The sequence below is a fragment of the Corvus kubaryi genome, unplaced genomic scaffold (genome assembly GCF_017639235.1).
Source record: "Corvus kubaryi isolate FWS band 111438036 unplaced genomic scaffold, C.kubaryi_AGA036_p1.0 133, whole genome shotgun sequence".
Lineage (NCBI taxonomy): Eukaryota > Metazoa > Chordata > Aves > Passeriformes > Corvidae > Corvus > Corvus kubaryi.
In genome coordinates, this window is record NW_024580667.1 from 14,397,401 (window position 1) to 14,421,604 (window position 24,204).

Below are 24,204 nucleotides of genomic sequence, written 5' to 3' on the forward strand. Positions count from 1 at the left end.
ATTTTCTGTGATTTTTATGCAAAGAAAAAACATTAGAAAACAACAAGGTGCATTTGGGACAGGTATATTTTCCTCAAACCAGTTTTCTGTAATTAACACGAATTAGTATATAGTCTTAGAGTTTGTGTACTGATGAATGTATGTATTAAACATCACTAGCACATGCTTGAGTTCTCAAATTTATAGGCATCAGCATGTTAGACCATAAAATGTCTGACAACAACTATTAAAATGTGTGGATTTGAGTACGCACTATACATAATTGCATTAAACAAAATTGTTTTCTTTAAAAAAAATTACAGCTTACACTTGTCAAATTTTTATGCTACACAATTAAGAACTGCATGCAACTCTAGCACAAATGCCCCCAAGGCTTCTTGTATCTTCTTGTATCATATTAGCAACACAGTAACAGGCTTACACGCTTTTGGAAGCGCTTCAGATGAAACAAGACTTGCTGCTGCTCTGGGTTTTTTCACTTTTAGACAGGAAAGTTTAAACACAAATGCTAAGTGGACCTATTTCTATTGTAGATATGCTTAAACAAAGGCTCAGTTTTTAGATCAATGCTCCTCTGAGAAACTGGTATAAATAGAATGTAAAATCAAGAGCCCATAACAGAAACAGGCTTCTGAAAGCAATAGACACTGATACACATCTCTGCTAACTACTAAAAAACCATAAACTGTTAAGCTATTCACTTAAATTCATGATTACCATGGAAAAAATTAAGGCTGTTAATAAAAGAGATTTAATTTTCACATACTGGAAAGACTCTTCCTCTATCAGCAGCAATAAACTGCTTTCAGAGCCATTTACAACTGTTTAGAACTGCGATGGGATGGCTTGGGAATCTGTATTACAACCAGACAACTCTGAGGAAGGAGTTAAGAAAAAGACACCATTAAATTCTGCTAATATATATTGTTTTACTGGCCTCCATGCAAAAACTATGACCTATTTTTCTTGTCTTTCAAATTATACTGTTTCCTGCTATAATGAGTCAATGTAACTGTAAGAATATATTAATTTAAATGTGTCCATTCACTAAGAGTCATTATAGTTGCAGTCCCCCAATGCATCTTTTCATGTCTGCTTCTCACATACATCATCTACCACGTTCCTTCTTCATTACGCCTCAAATTTCTCCTTCCCTTGATCCCATCCCACTACTGTACTTTGTTCCTTAAATAAACCTAGAATTTAATCCCACTTTCCTTAATCTTAGTCCCCTACTTTCTCCTCTGCCCAAAAGCCTCTAATCCACTAAAAACTTTTAACTACTGAAGTTCCTTTTCTCTTCATTTCCATACTTGCACCAGACAACTGATTTCCTATATTCTGACTAAGCCCAGTGAAGTGATCACTCAGCACCAGACTGAAATGTTTGTGGCTCTAGAGGAACCACAGAAGAATTGTAAAAATCCTGGGTGTGAAATTTTGTAGTCTCAACAGCTCATTTGAAATTTGTAGTTCCCCCAATGATTTAGGAAGTTTTGTCTGAGAAAAAGCAACAGTACTTATTTCAAGTTAACCACTTCACCTTGGTTTAATAATCTCTAACACACACTGGCTTCCAGCTATGAGTGACTGCAGCTAATCAATCAGCCAAGTACTTTGCTGAAATCAGTCCCACATATATCTTATATAAATAAGGAATTTGGGTACTGTGTAAAGACAAAACCCACTACCAGGTAAAAACTAACAGGAGATCATTTCACCACTTTCTGAGGCTGTCTTTGCTTTCAGTATCTGAGAGCACATCTGTCAAAATGAGAGAATTGTGCATCTTGTATCAAACTGTAATTTAAAACTGACATATCATTACATGGAACAAACCTCAGAACACATTTCTTGGCCACCAACAAGTTGTCCCAAACTCTGAACTTAAAGAATATTTTTAAAAACACATTTAACTTTGTGGATATTTTAAGAAAATGAAAGTGAAACAGAAAATGTTTAATCCAAACTTCCAACATCAATGGAAAGCAAGCTGAATTCAAAGATAGGGATAATTGAAAAAGTACTTTTCCCTCTCTTCTGTAACTAAATTTTCAACAAGGCACATGTAATCTGAATTTACATATATGCTACAATACCCCCTAAAACCAGGGGAAACAACTAGTCAAGTTCTGCATCCACAAGCACTTGCAGAATGCCAGTATTTGAATCAGGTTAGCCTAACAAGATTGACAGAACAACAGTACTGAGTACTGAATACTGAATGACTTTTACCTGATTTATCCAATTCTTGCTACAAATTAAGTCAAATTTAGAATGAGAATGTGAGTCCAAAAGAAAGGTGTTTTATGTCACACACAAAAAGCAGAGTGATATAAAATTGATGGAGTCCTTCCAAGAACCCAGTGATTGAAAATGTGTCAGTTCAGAGGAGGAACTCCTCTTCAAATCTGTACGTCGCATAATTCTACAGACATCTGGAATCTTGTTTTCAAACTTCTGTGACATTATCAGAATGTTTCTAATTTTAAATAATTCATGGAACACTTGAGTGTAGTTACTGTATTATTAGAAACTTCTGGAGTTAAATGAGAATTAGTTGAAAGAAAATAAGACATCTAGGATTCTCAATACAATTTAAATACATCCTGCACAACTAAGAGGCCAAAAAAAGAAACACTGTTTGAGAGGCATCCATATGGAAATTCAGGTGAAACTACAAACAGAAGTAACTTACCTCAGACAACCTCCAAGCCTATCCATTTAAGATACCTGTAAACATATACTGATGCTTTTCTCAAAGGAAAATGAGGTGCTTATTTCTTCACACTTGCAGGACTGCCACTAGGACACTGAGACATTAAGTTTAGGCCCCCTCAGCTCATGAAGAGAGACATCTCTGTAATTAAGTCCATAACGAACAGAATTTCATAAGGTATTTGGAACACACATCACTTGCCCCAAAGGTAAGACAAGGAACAGCAATACCAGCTACTTCTGTTCAGAAAGAGCTACTGAAAACCACGTGCGTAGCAGCAGTGCCAGACTTTTGTGTAACATTTCATAGTCCAGAGGCTTGGAAATCTGGTTGCTCCCTCAGTCCAAGACACTCAAACCTTTCTGTATCACAGAATCATAGAACAGTCCCACAGCCCAGGGAAGAGGCAAAACTGGGATGCTGCAATACTTTTGACCCAGAAAACTGTAGAAACTAAGCAAGACTCAGATACAAAAATGCAAGAAAAAGCATCATCTGCCAAATTCAAAGTTACTCATAAGGGAGTGACAGTAGCAAGATGTGGCCATTATTAGCCCTCTTTATTCCTTTAACTGAAAGTTCCTCAGGAAAATTTGAGTGAGCAAAACTGATCAGGTATTTAACTTTATTTTGGAAATAGTTGGTTAAAGTTACTTTCATTTTCCCATTGAGCATTTGAGGTCAAGAGGAAAGACTGGAAGAAGAAAGTTCTGTTTGAACAGCAACTTCTTATATTACTTGCCTTCCTTTTTTTTTTTTTTTTTTGCTTTAGTGAGGACTTCTGTTCTTTCCATGAGCACATCCTGCCCTTTTAATAGTTGTCTTCTTCAAGCTGAGAAGCTTCCAGTGAAACTGTATCACTTAATTACTACATTTCAACATAAAGGATCTTCTGTAACACAGACAACAGCTCTGAAAACAACTGCAGAATTACACAAAACTAACCGCACACAAATCTCACTGCAATACTTTCATTAGAAGGTTTCATTAAGTTCTCTGAGGCAGAAACTGTAAAATCCCTTCTATTTACATCACTTTTTTTTTCAATGCCATTTAATTACAATGCCAGGAGCCCCTGGAGCAGGTCTAGTAGAGGGCTGCAAAGATGATTAAGGGACTGGAGCACCTCTCTTATGAGAACAGGCTGAGAGAGCTAAACCTGCTCAGCGTCAAGAAGAGATGACTGAGAGGAGACCTCATCAATGTCTGTCTGAAGGGAGAAGTCAGAGGATGGGCCCAGGCTCTTCTCAGTGGTGCCAAGCAATAAGGCACGAGAAAATGGCAAAAACTGATGCACAGGAAGTTTCACCTGAGTATGAGGAAGAACTTCTTTACTGTTGTGACCAGGCACTGGAACATGTTGCCTAGAGAGGGTGTGGAGTCATCCAAAGACTGTCTGCATGCAAATCTGTGCCCTGTGCTCCGTGATAACCCTGCTTGAGCAGGCTGGACCAGACAAGCCACTAGGGTCCCTTCCAACCTGACCCATTCTGTGATTACCACGAGAACAGCGTTGTGCTGCTGTGTTTTCTTCTAGTGCTCACGCTTTAGAAAATATAATACAAGTTCAAGAATATTCAACAGGAATATAGAAGAATAACTACAGAACTCAAAACCAGGCACAACAGCAAAGTCCCACACCCCACACCAACTTAATCCAGAGAAGTTCAGAGTTTTAAAACTTGAATGACCCCTCCCTTCAGAAAAAAATCTTATCTAGAAAAGTAGAGTTACAGAACAAGCCATATATAAAGCTAAGTAGGGACAGCAACTGCATGCCTTTTAATAGAGAAAAAACCAAAAACTTAACTGTACAAAGTAGAGGAAAAAAAAGCAACTTAGAAAAGTATGTCAAGTGTTACATTACACAAAGAGACTCAATTTAACTGCTGTCTTAAGGCTATTTCAGCCAAGAAGTCTCTGTCTAAAATGGTCACAATTATTTCTCTGACTTTGGCTACAAAGACGAAACCCATTTTAATTGGCTGTTGATGCCAAACATTAAGCTAAGTACTATAACAATTCAGGTATGTGCCTTCAGTTGCTAGATGAGAAAAATCAGCAAGACTAGAAACAATTTAAGAAGTAAAAAAAGTAGCCATAAAGAGACAGGGATGAAGAAAAAACCAAACACCATTTCCATCCAATAAAGAATTATTTCAATGAGCTCAAGCAGCAATAAATAAAGTATTTGCCTCCACAAAGTGCAATAAACAAACTTTTAGCAAAGTTGAACACTCTCAGTGACAATAAAGATTACTTTCAATAAAAACCTCAATCATTAATGTTACAGAACTTTTTATGAAAGTATGTTTCCCATCTTATCCTTCCACCATTCTCAGCCTGAAAGCCAAGAACCAGGGAAAACAGACTTTTCAGAGCATAAAAAGATACATGCAGGTATGCAAAACATTACTTTAAGAGTCTTCTACAATAGTCTTATCACTGTTTTTTAAGGGTGTCCCATATGTCTAAAATTTTATTTACAATCAACCCATATGATTAACAAAACACCTTTGCTACTGGCTTAAAGAAGGTCAGGATGAAATTTAATCCTTTACATTGGAAGGATGGGAAACCTCTCTTGCAAAATCTTTTTCAAAAATTAAGCTTTGCCTAAAAGAAAGGAAAACGATGTTAATGGGGAGGGCCAGGAAATAACAGGCAATTAGAAATGGTTAATATACAAAAGGAAATGTGAAGAAAACTAGTTTACTGAAAAAGTCTAACAAGACTTGATTTTAAACAATTTCCACTGTAACATTAAAATAGAAAGTAATAGCCCAGAAATAAAAGCTCACTTTAGAAATCCTCTAAGGAATGGAAATTCACTATAGAAAAAGACATGCTTGTTTGATAGAAAACATTGTTAGTGCCAGTCAGTACTAGTAAAAAAATCTTTTGTTTTCATTGTTCCTTTCACCAGCAAAATCATTTACATCACCAACTCTGACAAAGAATCCAAAGAGCCAAAACAAAAATTAGGCCCAAAACCAGTGAAGACAAAGTGCCATCTGCCTAGCACATCAGACAGCATTTGCCAGTCTATTGGACTAACATGACCTTTCCACTATTGGAAATAAACCTTTTAAATGCAAAGGTTTCATTATTGGGACATATATTCCTCACAAGAGCTGAAGCTGTGTTTGGAACCCAGCTAGACACTTAACTGAAGAGAAAAAACCACCACAAGATCGCCGTTAATATTAAACACTGCTTTGCAGATAACATCCAACAGTGGCCAAGCTTTCCTTCCAGAACACTTCAATGGCCAAATCTGCTGAACAACTTCAGCAAGAAACTTCTCTTGCAGACTCTGGGGAGATGAGCCAGCGAGGTTCTCTGATACTTCATCTTTCACACTATATCTGACTATCAAAAGCATTTTCTGATTTGGTCATATAAATGAAACAACTGCATAATTCAAAAAAAACAGATTTATGGTGCTTTCAATTGCTGAACAGAACTTTTCCCATCCAACCTTGAAAATTATCAAGGCCACAGCATATTACTATAATAATAATTATAATACATGCTGTAATATTAGACTTTTCTGAATCATCTATATAATAATATATTTTTGTAGATTCTACTTAAATCTAAAAATTGTATTCTGCCAATAAATAATTTCAATTAAAAAGTAGGATTTCAAAGACCCTCTAAGTTTTCATTTCATAACAAAAATAAACATTACTGTAAGACCATCACAGTATTTTTGACCAATACCAATTCTTCCTGCATGAGGAGGGGCAGGAGGGAAACCAGTAACTGGGAGTCACAGAATATGGAAGAACTACTTCACTTTTGAAGATCAGAATCACTGTTTCTAGAATAACCAGTTACAGTTTTCCTCAAAGGGAAAACAAAACAGTGGCAGCTGCAACCTCCAGAAAAAAAAACTGCCTGAAAACTTCTCAAACTTTAACAACTGCAGTTCACCTGTAAATGGAATAGAGTTTGCTCTGTAGAGGCCCACAACTCTATGACCACACTAAACTTTACAGGAAGGATCAGCTTCTCAGTGTAGCCTGGCAGTGCCCTTAGTTTTGAAAGCAGACTAAAATTGCTGGGTGTGAAGCAATCATTTGTACCTTTACACCACAAAGTCACAGGTTTGAGGGTGTCTGCCTACCTGCACCCCCACATTCCTTTGATTAAGAAGCATAAAATAATACATTTTAGAACATAAACAGTAAAGGTTAATAGACCAGTACAAAATTAAAATCATGTGTTTTGCACTCTTGAATGTGGTCATGAGAACATTAATTTGCTTGTGGCATTCCTAAATTTGTGGCAGAATCTTAAAAACAAACTCAAAAAAGTCTTAATCCTATTTTCTTGAAAGGGCCAAGAGCCCTAAACCATGACCCAAAAATGGGCTTACTGAGAAAAAGTGTTCAAAATACTGCAAATAGGATTACAGCTTACCTTGCAACAGTATTCAATTGTTGTAATGGCTGTATCAGCCAGCCCAACAGAGGCATCCTTACAACAGGAGAAACTTGTGGAATTTCAAGATTTTAAGTGGTAGATCAACTGAAGGAGTAATACTCCTTTTCCACAACTACTGTCCCAGAGCAGTCCTAGGCCTTCTGAAGTAATCATTTATGAGTGTGACTCTGGGATAATAGAATCCAAAGCAAGTTGAATCACCTACCATATGAAACTATACACTAATTGAAAACTTTTAGAGGCAGAAAAAGTTAGCATTTAAGATGATCCTCCACTCATTCAAGCCTGATCTTTACAAAGATACCTTTATTCACTCATAAATGGTAAAATAAGCTCTTTCTACTTCAACACTTTCTAATAAATTTTGTCATCAGAAATAAAGGTCATCTCAAACCAAGGCCAAAGTAGTCTCCTTTTTGAAAGTTAGCAGAGTAACCATATGAGGCAAAGTTGTACCACCCTCAAGACCTTCAAAGTTTTCCAAGAGCATGTTCTAGCCCACTGCAAAGAAGTCATAGAACCACGTAACCCTTACATAAAGGTGACAGCTAGATAACCTCAATAATTCTGATCAGAAACATCAAAGCAAGGCATTTGTTTGCAGAACTGAGGCTCCTATTAAAGGAGATGCAGGCAACACAATTACTGGACTTTACTGTATTTGCATTAAAAATTGCACAGAGGCATGTTTTCAATAGAAAGTCTCTAGACAGTCATAATGAAACATACTGCTTACTGCAGTTGTTAGCATACTCTACATTTTTCCAACATAAGCAATGCAAATTAACCTTGAAATAAAAGGAAACCACGCTAGGCTTACCCCAGTCTTCCCTCTCCCCCAGGCATCCCCAGCATCTCCCGGCCTTCATTTACAAATTTAAATGCACCTGCACCTAAGAATCGAGTTGGACATGCAGCATGATCTTAATTATGGCCTGCATAAATTTCAAGTGCAAATTACTCCAGAAAAACAACTCTTCCTTTGACAAACTCGGCGAGGTCAGAATGTCTCCCTTCCCTGCCATGTTTTATATCCAAAAAACACCAAGCACAGCAGTGTCCCAGACCCCACTCTACAGCTAACCAAACACAGCTGCAAGAGAAAACGACTGAGAGCTTTGCGCCAACACACCCCGCAGCCCAAGAGAGCGACCCAGCAGACAGAGAGCACCGAGAGCCAGCACAGAAACCTGCTGTGCATCGTACCCGTCCATGGCTTTGGACATCTTAAGTGTACCAGAAGTTTAGACTGGACATTAGAAAGAAATTCTTCACAGAAAGACTGATTAGATGTTTGAATGGGCTGCCCAGGGAGGTGGCACAGTCACCGTCCCTAGAGGTGTTTAAGGAAAGACTGGACGTGGCACTCAGTGACATGGTCTGGTTGACAGGTGTTCAGTCACAGGCTGGCCTCGATGATCTCGGAGGCCTTTTCCGATCCAGTCGATTCTGTGAAAGGGCACATACGCTCACACAGCTGGGAAAGTGGGATACCTGGCGACCCGAAAGGAAAAGCGACAGTGGACAAGCCCCAGAGCCCACAGCCACCGCTCCCAGCTCACCTGGCAGGTACTCCGCCTCGAAACGCCGCCGGGTCTCGCTTATCAGCGCCGCCTTATCCTGTCGCTGCTGAAAGGAAAGAAACAGGAGGACCGTGAAAGGAAAGGCCGGGGCCCCAGACAGCCCCATTCCCTCACCTGTACGGCAGGGCCCGGCCACCCGTCCCGCCAAACCACCAACCCCGGGCGGCTGCGGACGGCAGCTAGTGAGGGAAGGCCCAGCAGGCGGGCAGGAAGGTAGCAGTGAGGGGGCAGGGGCGTAGGGACTCACCTCAGCCATGATCCAGCGGGTCCGCCCGCACTGAGACGGCTCCAGCAGCGCGAGGGGCGGCGGGAAAAGGGGATGGAGCGGCGCGTGACTCCGCCGGGGGGCGGGGCCCCAGGGCAGCCGGCGGCGGACAGACCCCGCCCCGCCCCGCCCCGCCCCTCGCCGTGGCTCCACCCCCGCCCGCGCTCCCGTCGTGCTCCCCGCGGCGGGAGCTTCGGAGCGGCCCGCCCGGCCGGGAACCGCGGCACGGCCCGTCCGGAGCAGTCGGGAGCGGCCTCGCCGGGAGCGGCCCCGCCGGGGCAGCCGGGAGCGGCCTCGCCGGGAGCGGCCCCACTGGAGCGACCCGGCTGGAGCAGCCCCACTGGAGCGACCCGGCTGGAGCAGCCGGGCGCGGCCCCGCTGGAGCAGCCGGGAGCGGCCGGGAGCGGCTCCGCCGGCGCGGAGCCCGTGGTCACTGCCCTTCTCTGTACCCGGTCTCTGTGCGGGAGTTCGCGGGGCCCGGGCAGGGAGGGAGGGAGGGCGGCAGCGCGGCCTGAGCCGGGCGAGGGCCGTCGCTGCGGACCCCGGAAGCTGAGTGAAAGTTGGTGAGACGGCTGCGGTTCCCTCGGGGTCCCCGGGCCCTCTCTGGGCGAGGAGGGAGAGAAGGAGGTAGCCTACTTGCCCGCAAAATGAGTGGATGCTTCTTCAGAGAACTTTCTCCTTCGAGGCCTTATAACTTTAACAAAAAATGAATTATAGTTATTAATAAACACTACGGCCGAGAGAAGGTTCTTTAATTTGAGAATTCAAAGCACCGTTACTTTCCAGTGTGATCAGTATATTTGTGGCGCTGACACCTTCAATGCAATCACACAAATTGTGAGTGTGTGGTTTGGTTTCTATCAATTTGTATTATGCCGTGCAGCTGTTGATAACCAGAGAATTCATACTTCGGTAAAGAAACATTTCTGAAATGTTTCTGTTACTTAAATCTCTCAGTACAAAATTGCTTACCACCATTATTAATCTGTGAGATTAAATCGCATACTGGCGTCGTTCTCAAATTTTTCTATGTTATTGCTTTGCAACGCACAGTTTTTCTTATTCGTAAGGATCTATTCAGCTAGTCCCAAAACAATTTAACTTTTTTTTTCTTGTTTGCTTTTGTAGATGGAACATATCCACATAGGTTAAAATTTCCACAAAGAAATAAGCCTGACAGAAATGGGGACACATATGGTTTTCGTGTAGAGGAATATACATAAAGATAAATCAAGATGCTTCTGAGTGAGCAAGATCAATTCTTGTCCTACAATGGCGAAGTCCTTGTATTTCAGCTGTCAAAACCAAAGCATGCAGAGGAAGCAGATGATAAAACAATGAATTTATGTGTCAGAAGGATGGCGTTCAACAGAGACACTAAGCTGTTTGTTCAGAAGTCTTCTGGAGTATTCAGCATGCATGCCAGTGACTCAAAAATTGAAATGATTTGTTGTAGCTGCACAACAGATTCCAGAACAGGGATTATTCTTCCTTGCATTTTGATGAAGAAGAAAAAACGGAACAATGTCAAATACTTTGTATTGTTGCTTCACAGTTCAAATCAATTTGAGCAGTCCTTTTATTTTAAATTGGATTATGAGCTGAAAGAAGACATCAGGTTGTTTACTGGCCCATCCGTGTTGTGGAGACAGGCCAACAAGCTGTTCTACATCTCTTCCAACACCTGCGTGGTTCAAAGTGCTCCTGTTCAGCTTTCTTCTGTAGTGTGGACAGGTGAAATTGTAGATGAAGGCACTGCTGTCTTAGGGATAAGAACTGCTTGCCTGCCCGAGACTGAAGATGCAGATGGGTTTTCTGTTTCAGATAGAGCCATCTGGGGTAGTGAGTTCTTTGGATACGCAATTGAAACACAAAAAATGCTGGCTGGCACGTGCTTCATGCCTCATGCTTACAGCAGAGTGGTATCTTCTGTCTACATCTGCAGGAGTGAGAGATGGAAAAAACAGCTCCGAATATCACTTGTTGCCATAACCCACAAGAACCAGCTTATTTGGTTCCAAAATGGTGTCCCTAAAGGTGTTTGTGAGCTTCCTTATGCAAAGCCATGTTCAGTAAAACCAGCTGTAACCAGTAGCAATGATTTGCTATTTGTTGTGTATTTTGCCTCTGGAAATAGCTGTGTTGTACAGAGGAGAGACAGCTTACAGGTACTGATGGCTTTAAACAGCTCCATTTTACCCATACATTTTTTGTATGTATTGTCTTATTGAAAGTCCTGCAACTGAAAATCTGCATGTTTAAGTTCTTTAGATTTCTTGTTTGTTTGTTTATTATTGTTGCTGCTGGTAAAATAACCTGTCTAAAGTATGACATTGTTTTGCTTCCATTGCTTGCTTATTTATCTGAAAATGAAGCTGGGATTCTCTCATTTAGTAATACATTTATGAATCTGACCAAAGCTTCTGTTGCTAATTGCAAACTGCAATAGTGGAGAACTTGAAGCTGTAAAACAATTGTGAGTGTGCCTAGATGATTTGTGTTAGAAGTAACCTGATATCATTGCAAAGCATAAACTTCTCATTGGAACATCAAAGCTTATTGAGTGTCATTTCCTAATAACAAAAAGTTGTTTCTAGAAAATGTCATTTTATGAAAATGACAAGAAAAGTCCTTGCTATTGTCTCCTAAAATTAGGAGAGACAAAGTTTCTGCAAGGGTTTTGTAATAATCTGACAGGAAGACTTGTATAACTTAGGAAACAAAAATTTGTACTATTTAGTTGTTGGCATTATTATAAAAATTTGTCTTAACTTTCAATCATATTTAAGTCTTCTGTGAAACAAAGATATGTCTCAATATCAAAGGTATAATGCCTTTAACTGATCTTCAAGTATTATTGCTTCTAAATAAATGTTACAACATTCAGCTCTTAAGCTGTTTGAATACACTGAAAAGTTGTCATCCTCTCTGCAACCTGTAATTTGGAAAGTGTTCTTTAAAGAGAAATGGCTAATTTTTCCCAGAGTTACATAGGCTCTAAATGATGGAGTGAGAGTGAGAGCTTGAAACTTCTAAATATTACTGTATTTCACACAACTGAACAGGCTCCCTCTTAATGGAGAGCACGCTTCATCAAAATGAGATCTCAAATACAAGATTTATTCTAATAAATGTATTTTAAAACCTCTTCTACTGTAGGTGGCTTCCAAATGGCCAAAAGTGAAATGTATTCTGGTGGATGATTTTATTGGCTCTGGAAGTGAGCAACTGTTACTGCTTTTTAAGGATGACTCCAATACAGACGTGTTAAGTACATTCAAAATAACAGATCTTGGGGAGGTCAACTATGCAGTAAGTTGAGCTTTCCTTTTCTCAGCTACTCAGTCTGTGCTTACTAAATTAAGAAAACCTCAACAAATCATTAAAGTATTGATGCAAAATGAAATTGGATGTGTGCTGTGAAATGCTCTGAAGTTTGAATACAATATTTCCTGCTGTAATCTTAAATTATCTGAAGATTTTATTTTGCTTCTTTGATTGTATCAACATTCTGTTGGGAAATTAGTGCAGTTGCAAATGCTTCACATACATAACAGTTTTGCCACAATTCTTACCTTTTGGCTGAGAACTCTTAGTTTAATTAAGGCCATAGTGCTTGTTAATTGTCTTCTCATAATTGGGTCTTTCCATTATGTACTATCAAATTGTATTTGCTTTCAGAAAATAGGATTTTTCTTTTAAAAGACATACTGTGATTCTGCTGGATTGCTGTATTTTCCCCCAGATTTTTATAATGCTGTGTAATAGCCTGTACCTTACCTTCAGCTTTTTAATTCATTCAGGGTTTTGGTTTTGTTTCTTTCTTTCAGAGTAGTATCAATTATAAACATGATGTTCCTGCTGCAGAAGGATTGCAAGAGAATGGTTTGCTTACTGTCCGAGCCCTTGAAACAAGATTACAGGTTGGTACTCAACAGTTCTGCCTCCATGTTTTCTATAAATTACTGGTCTGTATCATTACATTATCTAAAGGGTAAGGCTAATGATACTGTTATTATTGAAGAAGTGGTTCAGGGAAAAGGACAACATGGTTAAGTATTTATTCTTGAATCAGTGGTAGTCTGTGTTTCAGTTCTCTCTGTTGTTATAAGTGCATTTAGGTAATCGTAGAGGTCTAATTTAATTTTAATTAAAAGTTTGAAATAATGTTGAAGCTATCTTATCAGAGCTTCTTAGCAGTCATTTTACTCATAGATGTTTAAATGCCAGCTTTAAAAAATTAGAATGTTTACTTCTTTTGCTCCCCATTATATAAATTTCTGATCATGTAGTGGCATGTTCCCAGTGAGTGCATTTGCACAAATTGGTGATCGTGTTTATTTTACCACCTTCTGATGTTCGTGCTCCTGTTACTAGTGGTTCTATAAGGATAATTTTGAAAAGTACTGTAGATAAAGCTAAAATGTATCCTTCTTTTAACTGGCATCATTTATAAAACAAACTGGGGGAAACTTGCTAGAGCTTCCCACCCAGCATACTCACCAATATGTGCTTTTGCAGTGTGTTATTAGGCTATACCTAATAATTGACAAAATAGGAAGATTATTAAAAAAAAAAGCTTTAGGAGAGAATGTAAATCTCATACTGAGTCAATGATGTGAGGTTATTGTTAGTTTGCTAAGGGTGCTTTAAAGATGAGATATTAGGTAATTGTTCCTGTCACTTGAGAATGAGTGAAAACTAAGTAGGGTATCGTGGCAGTTTTATTTCCATCCTTTAAACATGAAGCAAATTAATTGGCAATAGTTAATAAATAACATATTAGGTCATATTAGGAAAAGACTGAAAAAGAAAAGACTTTTCTAGTTCTAATAACAAAATGGCTAAAGAGATATTGTGCAGATAAAAGCTGTTTGGAAAACAGTGGACAAAATGGTTTTTTCCTTCATGGAAGGCACAAGAAAATAAAAGCTGGATTAATTTTGAGGACTTCTTGAGATCCCTTCCAATCCTACGTTTTTACAGTTTGCTTGTTAGAGCCCTATTGGCTTTAACGTGCAGAAGTGCAATCTTCCTTCCAAATGCATCTTTTTCTGTTTCTGCGGTTTTTTTCTTTTCTGACAGTCGTATTTTAAAACTTACCTTACTGCTGCATTCTTGCCCTACACTTATATTGCTTTCCTCTTCTACAAAACAGAAATCAGTTTCTGTGTCTCATTTGCTGCTTCTTCCACAATTGTAATGAAGGTTGTCCACCCTGCCATTGACAGCTGTATGTTCTATGTTCCATAACTTTGTTCTTTCAATACACCAAGTGGCTTCCAGCTGCACAGCTCTCTGAATCTGTGTCAGGATCAAATGAATTATCTGGTTTGCACTTTCTACTGGTTCTGCTGGAAACAAGCCACTGGCTGGATATTTTATCTATCGTGTGCTGGTACAGTTCTTACAGACACAGAATCCTTCATAAGACCTAACTTATTTCTATACTTTTAGATCTTTTTAATCTCTAATTTTCAAAGCTACGTGCTAGCACAAGATTGTAAGGAAGTTGGAAATTTACTGTGTTTTAATGCTGTAAATCTTTGAAATTGTCAAGCTGGTGCATTTGGAAGTAGGTGCAGATATTTCTTTATTAACCTTGCAGTTGCTTCCTTGTTGAAATCCCCATTGTTCTGTATTATATTTGCTGAACAGTGAAGTACTCTTGCTGGCTTTTATAATCTAATGTGTAATTGAATTTCAAGGATGCTTGTTTTGAAGCAATACTGCATGGGTTCTGCTTAGCTTGGGAATTTCCAAAGGTTATTTAGTCTTGGAGTGGTTCCTCTTGATACTTGTCATCAAAATTCAGGTATTCTAGAAATTTGCTATCGAATCAAGTTTTCACAGTCTCCATGGAATCTTGTGTTTTAGAGCAAAATGAAATAGCAGATGCAGCCCTTTTTCATCCTTGTTGCCTTAACCCTTGCTTCACATCTGCACAGCTGTTTTCTTAGCCACCTGAGAACTTTGGCAGGAATGAATTACAGTCCACTGTATAAGTAAGTTGCATTTAAGTTATACACAGTAATATATATAAATTGCATTTTGCAGGTAGTGAAATTGAAAAATAGATCAGTTTGTGCATTTTTGTACTGTGTATATACATTCTTTTGGACCTGAATCCAGCCTTTTCTCCTTTGAAGATTTTTTCACTTCAACATGTGTTTAGTTATCTTCTGAGGAAGACATCCTTTGGCAGAGTACTGCAGTTACATTGCAACAGCTGAGGTTACAGGGTTTCTCGTGGTTTTAGTTGATTGTTTTGGCAGAAACAGAGAAGTGTCTTAATGTTCACTGGTCTGATCTTCCCCCCATTACTTGACAGTTTTGTAAGGACTATAATTCTGGTTTTACTCACAGCTCTATTACTTTGGCTCTGGACTGCCTTGTTTTTATGTTCCTGTTTATTTTCTGTTCTCAGAAGTTTATTTTATTGGTTTATTTTATGGGTCTCACAGCACAAAACTTGTAACTCCTGCCGATGCTTGTAGTGCAGTACATCTTGGCATATAGCAGGAAGGATGTGCCTGTCACTTGTGACAGAGAGTTGATGGGGGACACAACTCAGTCTTGGGTTTGCCATGTGGTAAATTTCAGGCCTCTTTCTTGTGTTGCTTATGAGGAAAAAGGGCTTGCAAAAGCCAGATAGGTCAGCAAGTGTACAACAGTGAATTTTTGGCGATTTTGACTGCTTCGACATCTGTGCTTCCCCATTTGCTTTCTGCTTCTCAGTTGTTTATTCAGGACTTGTCCCCAATGGGAGTAAATGATGGCTTAGTATCCTGATGACCTAAATTAGGAAGGTATTGTAGATTCGTCTTTGTTCTTAACTCTTCCTTTTTGTCTCCTGACTCAAGTCTGGCAGTGGATTATTGCTTGGAATCTGATGCTTAGATTCACAGTTTGATAGGTGACAATTTTTTTACAAAACTTTTCATTAGAGTGCTGCTGGTCTAAGTGCCCTTTGCCTTTGAGCAGAGGACATCACGTCACTTACAAGAACTGCTTTTTTATTCAGGCTTATAATGGTGTTTTGTGTGTTATGTGTTTGGGGGGATTTTCTAAGGGAATGAGGAAGAGGAAAGTTTGGTTTTGCATTCCAGGGGTGAGTTTGTTCTCTCCTTGGCAGCGTTGGACTTCTCAGGATCTTGCTTTCCAGATAATAGCTTTTGAGGAGCTTTCTTAAAACCTGAGAAGCTGGCATGATTTTTTTTCTTTATTGTTTGGTTTGTGGGCTTTTTTGGTTGGTTTTTTGGGGGATTTTTTTGTTGTATTTTGTTTAACTGAGACATAGCCAACATGTGTGTCTGTTTGTAAATCTGTCAACTATTCAGTATATTTATTTGGTCAATAATCATTACAAAATGAAACTTCTATCCATGAAAAAGTGAAGCAGGATTAATAATAAAAGATATCTACAGGAATATATCTGAATATCTACATAATTTTATAAAGTTTACCTTAATATTTATCTTAAACTCTAGGCTTAATATTGAAAGACCAAGATTCTGAGATTCATATTTTAAAAACAGAGTAGCCTGACTTGAACATTTTTTAGAAATGTTACTTGTGATACTTGCATAAAAATGGAAAGCCAAAAGGTATTTTGATAGCTTCAGTGTCCTTTCTTATGTGCAGTAGCCTAATGATTATCTTTTACAGGCTGGTTGGACTTCTGTTCGAGAGCTACAGCAGCATTTAGGACTCCAAAAGAGGGTTATTCTTGAGTCTTGCAGAGCATTAATAGATCTTGTTGAAGAAAGAACCCATGTTCTACCAAATGCAAAACAGGTAAAATGCAGGAGATGGCCAGATCACTTCTGAATTCTGCCAAGCCATTTGTAGAGGGTGCTGCCCTCAACCACTTACCACTTCCACCTGTAGGGCTTGCCACTATCAAAACTCATTAGTCTGCTTTTTAAATCTGGTTCATTTTCTTAACTTGCCAGTATATGTAGTTAGGAGTAAATTTAGTTGTCTCTACTTGAAATTGATGTGCACAATGCCTCCTGACAACTGAGTGGTATGGAGGAGTAACCTCTAATGGAGTTAGCAACAAACACGAGGGGAGTGTACAGTTCTAATTGGCACATTTGCCTGTCTGTAATCTAACATGTTACAGAAAGGGAGTTGTCATAGAACTATGTGAGCAAAATTGATTTTATAATGGGGGCAGAGTGAACTGTGGGCTGAGAAGCTGATGGAGGTTGGGAAAATTTTTATCTTAATACGTTGTTCAAAAGAAGGCTCCTAATTTAATTGAAATGGTCTTGATCTCCCTTTCAGTTATTGTTGTGATATCTTTCAAGTTTTCCAGGTTTGGACAACAAAGTATTGAGCAACTAAATGCAATGATATAAGATAAATTCTACCATCTTATATATTTGGACAATTAATTATATGACAGGTCAAGATTTCGATGTGATGTTTACAAGAAGAGAACAAGTTACACTTTACATGGTGATATCATCTGTTTTAAGAAAATTCAATTCTATTTATTCTAGAGAATAAGCTAGTTGATAGATATGTTTCATTTTGTGTATCTTAAAAGCTCTTCCAGCAGTCACTTGTGGTAAAACATGAAGTAATGCAGTATAAAAAGAACCATCTCTACTTAATTTATCTAAAAAACCACATTTTTCTGTAAGGAAGGCCTCGTGTCTCTCTGGGATGACGTAGAAAATCCTCCTCATTCTCTTAGTAAAGAGACAGCATTGGTGTCTGAAGTCCCAGAGCACTTTACAGAGGAATTGTGGCAGCGTGTTGTGGGTGACAGCCTGGTGGTTGGAGTAAAACTAACTGAATCATTTTGCTTGTGAGTATATACACTTATCTAATAATTTCATTGGTAGTTTTATAGAAAATGAATATGTAGCTTAAGGTCTGCAGTAAATTTGAACTTTCTCATTTTGAACATCTGCATGTAAAGTGTGGGAAATGTCTTTGTCAGTATTCTTGCTGCTGCTTATCTCTCTCTAGCACTGTGTAGGAAAATATGTTGTACAGGCAGAAATCAGTTGTGTGAGTATAATTGCAACATTACTGGAGACTTTTTACAAAAGAGTTTTCTTTGACAAAAGTTATGGTTCTTTATAGTCCATGTTGACATAGCAATGCTGACATCAGTATATGTTGTAAATAAAACTCTGTCTTAGCTTAGTTCCTGGTGCTTTACTGTTAGTGACTTGCCATTCCCGATTTGCTTCAAGAAGCACAAAAGAAAATATATTAAATTCTCTTGCCAACTAAGTAAATACTTAGCTTTTGAATTGAACTCTTCTAGTCAAGTATCTAATCAAAATATTTGCAAAGCTTGCATATTGTGTAAATTATGTGGAACAATCAGCCATACAATACTTAAACCTTCAAAATAATTTTTTTATTCTTATTATCATCTTTTAATTGTTTATTCTGTTTATTTTAATTACTCAGTCCTTGTTGGAAATACGACTTACGTAATTTTCTCTTACAGAGAGGGAACTAATTTGAAACACAATGTGAAAAAACAGGATTACATAAAACATAATATGAATTGTGTAATATAAACTTACCTTCTGACCCATGTTCCCACAAGCAGTGTAGCTGAGACTCTGTTAGGCTGAGCTCAAAGGCTACTGATGCCACTGAAAATCACTCAGGTGGTTGTGAGGGAGCTGACCTGTTAGGCCCTCTGGCCATTCTGCTGGAGCTGTGGGTATATTCTTTCTCAACTGCCAGATTGCTGTAACTTTACAAGAAAGTTGACCTCATCCTCTTGACAGCCTCTCTTAAGAGCCACTGAGGCAAAAGATTGGTTTTTGCCTTTTTAGTGTTTGTTCTTTTAGCTTTCATGATGATGCCTTTGCTTTTTTTTTTTTGAAGTGAAATGCTTCATTCCTGTATAACTTCAGAGATCTTCAGCAGATTTTAACAACCAGCAGCAATCTAGCCCTCTCCCCCATTTTTACAGTTGAGAAAAGATCTGTGGAGAAGCCATTTGTCCAAGGTTACCTGGCAGGCCAGCAGCAGAACTGGGTCTTCTGGGCTCCGTTTCAGAACTGTGTACAACAACCTGTGTTTGTGGGGAAAAAGGCTTGTGTTCTCTCCATTCCCATCACTGTAATTCTTTATTGATTATTTTTGTGCTTCCTACTAGTGTGAAATTGCAGTGATATCATAGATTGCATTATGAGATGGTGATACTTCTCTGTAAAGAAAGTTAGACATTCATAAGACTTTCAAATGTCAGTGACATCTTGAGATTTAATTGATTGACAGAATAATATATTCATTGAGAGAGGATCTGAAACATTAATACTAGGATTTCATTGAAAGAACCCTGTGTTGAATGAAGTACTCCATACATTTCAGGAAATTGCTGCATGTTCAATGTAATGGTGTCTTAAACCTTTTATTTTACTCTACATTCAATTTTGTTTGAATATCTATATAAATGTACAGCATCAGAAGAGCTTTTAGTCCTCAAAAGGGCAGAATTTATATTTGCCACATTTTCTATTAAAAAGAAAGTTAAATCTTTAGAAAATAATTTATAAATGTCATAGACTATCTGTATAGGTTATGTAGAATTTTCAATTTTTTCTGGCTGAATTAAATATCCAAATTATTTCGGTTGAAATGAGGCATCTAACTCCTAGAAGCTCTTTGAAAATTCAGTCCACATTTTGAAAAATCTTTATCCTGAGTTTATATGAAACAGTCATGTGAAGGACTTAGCCTCTTTGCAAAGTCTGTGACTTAATCTGGAATGGTATTGGAATTTAGTCTTAAGTGTCTGTATACATCTGCAGAGTTGTGGTTATTTGTCAGAAGACAAAAATGTGAACTGGGAGTGCAGTCATATTGTATGGATTTTCACAGGTCACTGAGTGAAGTCAGTTTATCTTTAGTGATGGATCAAGACTTCTCTTCGATTTCTCCAATTATGAAGTGTCAAAGTAAAATCATTAAGCTGAACAAAGCCTTCTCAGCATTGGCTATCTCCTCAAGTCAAATTGAACCTCCTCCAAAAAAGATGAAATTGGACTTGCGTAGCAAGAATTATCTGAGAAAAGAGTTTCCTAAGAGATCTTCAAGTATTCATCTGGATGGAGCAAGGACACTCACTGCTGTCACCAGCCTTTCACCACTGTTGGCATTTCATCGTGTGTGCTGTGTAGTTCTTCTGCATGCCAAGAAGCAAAACCATCAGAATGATAGTTTACAGCAGAGCAAAAAGATTGCTGTAGTCTGTGGGAAAATTTTGTTAAGTCTGGAAGATATTTCAAATGGCAGATATTCAGTAAAGATGCTAAGGGATAATAGTTACTGTACAGGTAAATGGATTTATAACCTTTGGATTTATAAATAAATATATTTGATTCTTTTGTTTAAATTTCTCTCTGAACACAAGCTGCATAGACCTTTTGTGAATTAAAAGCTAAGTAAAATAGGAGATGGAATATTTTTCAAAATGGAAAAAATGTTTTAATGAGTTGCTGTAAGGTTTTGGTAGCATTGGTGATGAAGGGTATCTGGAAAGGATAATTTTGAAGATAAGTTTGAGTACAGAATGCTGAAGCCTATGTTTTTTCTATAAATAAGATACTTACTGTAATTAGATACATAAGATTTTTTCTGATATACTACTACCTCTTAAATAATACCAAAATAATTGTAGCTCTTCCTCATCTACATGTATGGTAAGGTAATTTATTTTCTTTTTTTTTTAATATTCGTGATTGAATTGATTTTGAACTGGGCTTTTGCTCAGGTAATGAAATATCCTTTTTATTGTTTGCAATGAATTTTAATTTTTCTTCCTTTAATGCTGTGTCACTGCTAAAGCCAACATGTCATCTTACTATCACAGGAGGCTATTAATAGCCTTCTTTTGGCAAGGTGATGTTTATCTTAAGTGCTTTCATTATATTGGTGGTGCTCCATTAATCAACTGTTTTGCTTGACAGAGTAGGGATAAGAATTCAGTTGAAAATTCCCAAAGATTCAGGTGCAAATGCTTCTCAAAAAAACTGGGAGTATGAGTCAAAAATCTAAGCTCATTTAATGCATGCAGCGTGATCAAAATATTTAGTTCAAATACCTTTTTTTACTGTATTTTCTTGCAGGTTCTGTGGAAGATATTCTTGCTGTCCTTGCAGTGTCTGTCAGATTCTCCTTTCAGATTGTGTCTTCTGACTTCACATTGACTCCAGTCAGTTCGTGGTTACTGGGAGAAATGGAGTGCACACCCTTTAAGGAATGCCAGGGCAACATATTCTGTCATAAAGCAGGAAATGTCCATGGTACAATTTTTAATTGGACCCTGAAAAATCCATTTGAAGGCGTTCTAACAATATTTTGCAGGTAAAATCACTCGAAAAGCATCGCTTATATTCATCTTCCATACACCCTTTTTTAACTTTATGATGTTTCTCACTGGTACCATAAACAGCAACCAAATTTGTAACCAATAGGCTGCCAATGTGATGATGTGATAACAATCAGCAATAATGGAGCTGTTTTCAGATCAGAATTATGGTAGAACATGAACTGTATTATTTAATTTTGTCCAGGCTAGAACACAGAATTACAAATAAGTCTAGTCTCCATTAATACCTGCTTGGTACTATTCCTTCTCTTCATTTTGCTGCATCATAATTTTATATTTTTTTTTCTTACATTATTCTTAGTATAATATGTAATTTTTTTCTTCATTGTGTATTAATTAAAAAAAAAAATCCTTAAGGGAATATTAAAACAAAAAAGCAACCAAACCACAAATGCCAAGTTATGTTAAATTAAAATTTATTGCTAGGTCATTTTTTTGTTTAATATTGCAATGTAAATGTGTCTCATTTTGTACATATTTCTGCTATATTTATTTCCTACCTACCATGATTATGAAAAGGAAATAATCTGAAGTCTCACTGATGTCCTTTCTTATGCAGATTCTTGGACAAATATTTCCTAAACCAGGTTAATCAAGTTAGTAATACTGCCATAATTTATGACTTAGCTGGATAAGGCTTATAACATAAAAAGTACTTCTGGAGTATTGACAAATGTTGCTCTTTTGAAGAGTTCAAGCTAAAAAGTAAAAAAGAAAAGTTGTAACTTTTAAGAGTGTATTTTGGAGTGAGGTTCAGTCTTTTCCTTAAATTAGGAGTTGATTTCCTTTATGTAAGAAGAAAGGCTGAAATGTTTAAGAAATCAATCAGTAAAATTTAAAGTCTCAAGACTTTTGGTTCCTTTTGAAAAGGGATTTTCTTGGTACTTTTCACTTTTGATCCCATTTCACATTAACAGTGAGCCCCGTGTTTATGGGCTAACTATGATTGTATTTTCTGTATCTTTTATTCCTGTGTTTGCATTGATCTTTTATCTGGCTAGGATATTTCTGTGATAGGTGCAAACTACAGAGTGTTCTTTTTCTGACATCATCATCATTTTGTTTTACAGAAATCTGACCATCTTGTTCCAGTGCCTTCATAGCCTTACTAGAGTTCTCCCTCCAAGCTGCTGTGTAAAACTCCTGAGATCTGGAAGCAAAGCAGTACTTACTGAACAGTTAGCACTGGCTTTGGAAAAGGAAATGCTCACCTTGAAGAATTCTCTTTTCTTAAAAGAAACTAAAGCTGAAAACAGCTTGACATGGGGGAATGAGTCTGGCAAGAAAATCAATAATTCTCCTCTGGCTTCTTTACTGGACACTGAGGAAGGAGTCCAGCAATTCAGAAAGAAGTTTCAGAATGAGCAGGAAGAGAATGTGCAAAGTATGAACCAAACAATGAATGGTGCCCTTTACCAGAAAACAGCCTTGAACATAGCAGAAGCTCAGCTCAGTTCAGATATGATTGTGTGGAGACTGAGCAAATCCTAGAAACTATTGACTAAATTTATTTTGAGAAAATTTTTATTAAAGTTATACTATTAAATAATACTCATATTTTCATGGGTACTTATACTGATTTGTATTCTATAGCATTTCTGTGTTATTTCTACAGATAAATACTGGTATTTTCATTAATGACTATGGGAAGAATTTAATATTAAAGATTGAGTCTTTTTTTTTTTTTACAGATTTTAAAAATACATTCTTAAGATATTTTCTAATAATTCCTATTCCAAAATCATAATTCTTGGACTAAAAAAAGAACTATTTTATAAAACAAAATTAATAAGTGTGTAGTCTTTAAAATAGTTCTATTGAACTTGAAAGATAACTATTTACACATGTAAAATGTAAGCCCTTTTTAGAAATTTTATGGCATGTATAGGGAGGACCTAAGTTATACAACCAATTGTAATTCATAATTTGAGTGTGGAGTTTGACAAATTCAAAGAAGAGGCAGTTTATCTTCATGATATGTCAAACCTTTTAAATAACTTCTAATGATACCACTTGAGGAAGAAAACTCTGTACCTTTCAGCCCTGTCTTCTGGAGTCCACCCTCAGATTCATGGAGTATTTATTGGAGGTGGAGAACCAGATCAGGCCTCTTGACCAAATTTCAAGCATAATAAGGCTGCTTCAGGTTTGAGAGGTCCGTTCCCACACAATTTAGTGGTAGGGCTGATCTCACTAGTAAATCTGGGAGGAAACTGTCCTTCCTCGGATGTTAACCTTGCTTCAGTGTCAGAAGATTAGCTTGCTCAATCCCAGAGTCAGATGACTGCTGATGCTAGCTGCTCAGTGGTTTTGGCCTATCTCAAAAGTAGTTTAAGTAATATTGAGCAACTCTTTTGTTACTATTATTTGTCCCTTCATTATCTTGAAGATCCTGCTTATGCTTCCAGGAAGAGAATGGCCTGTACTACTTGCTGAGATAGTAATTTTTTAATCAAATTTTTCCCACTAGTTTCATGAGGGGCAGAAAGGTTAGAAAATCCCAAGTCACAATAATTTGCTTCCTTTGATCTCTGCTTTATGTAAGTAAAATATTCCTATTGCTTGTCACCATTTTTCTGAAGTTGTCTGAGTTTTGCTTTTCATTTTCTCTGCAAACAGAGTTAATAATTGATATCTCTAGCGTGAACTCTCTAAAATAAAAGACAACAGAAGTTTGGCAGGAAAAGTAGAAGATATTTATTGAGTCAAAGAAATACTGATGTTTCAGAATAATTCTCTTTTTTCTCATCAGAAGGTTCAGCTTCCGTATGTACGGCCTCTAGAAGCCTTGAGTGGTGACGTTTCTCAG

General features: G+C 37.7%; 2 protein-coding genes across 5 annotated transcripts in view; one reads left to right on the forward strand and one right to left on the reverse strand.

The window, feature by feature from the left end:
- MOSPD2 (motile sperm domain containing 2) overlaps positions 1–9,111 on the reverse strand; it is a 32,951-nt gene extending 23,840 nt beyond the window's left edge. The window contains exons 1-2 of one of the 2 annotated variants that reach the window (XM_042037524.1): positions 9,002–9,111; positions 8,734–8,800 (exon numbers count right to left, since the gene is read on the reverse strand). In XM_042037524.1, the coding sequence (XP_041893458.1) occupies positions 8,734–8,800; positions 9,002–9,010 (76 nt within the window). In that variant the 5' untranslated portion in view covers positions 9,011–9,111. The remainder of the gene's footprint in view (positions 1–8,733; positions 8,801–9,001) is intronic. The other variant, XM_042037531.1, reaches the window with a different exon arrangement.
- A 257-nt stretch (positions 9,112–9,368) lies between these two features.
- FANCB (FA complementation group B) lies at positions 9,369–23,976 on the forward strand. 3 transcript variants are annotated; one of them, XM_042037550.1, is made up of 9 exons: positions 9,369–9,471; positions 10,148–11,187; positions 12,179–12,331; positions 12,850–12,942; positions 16,688–16,816; positions 17,674–17,840; positions 19,886–20,340; positions 21,133–21,370; positions 22,466–23,976. In XM_042037550.1, the coding sequence occupies exons 2-9, from the start codon at positions 10,255–10,257 to the stop codon at positions 22,884–22,886; spliced, it is 2,589 nt and encodes an 862-aa protein (XP_041893484.1). In that variant the 5' UTR covers positions 9,369–9,471; positions 10,148–10,254; the 3' UTR covers positions 22,887–23,976. The 3 variants fall into 3 exon arrangements, with proteins under 3 accessions (XP_041893484.1, XP_041893477.1, XP_041893488.1); XM_042037543.1 differs by lacking the exon at positions 9,369–9,471 and adding an exon at positions 9,511–9,856; XM_042037554.1 differs by lacking the exon at positions 9,369–9,471 and adding an exon at positions 9,511–9,646.
- Positions 23,977–24,204: the final 228 nt, after the last annotated feature.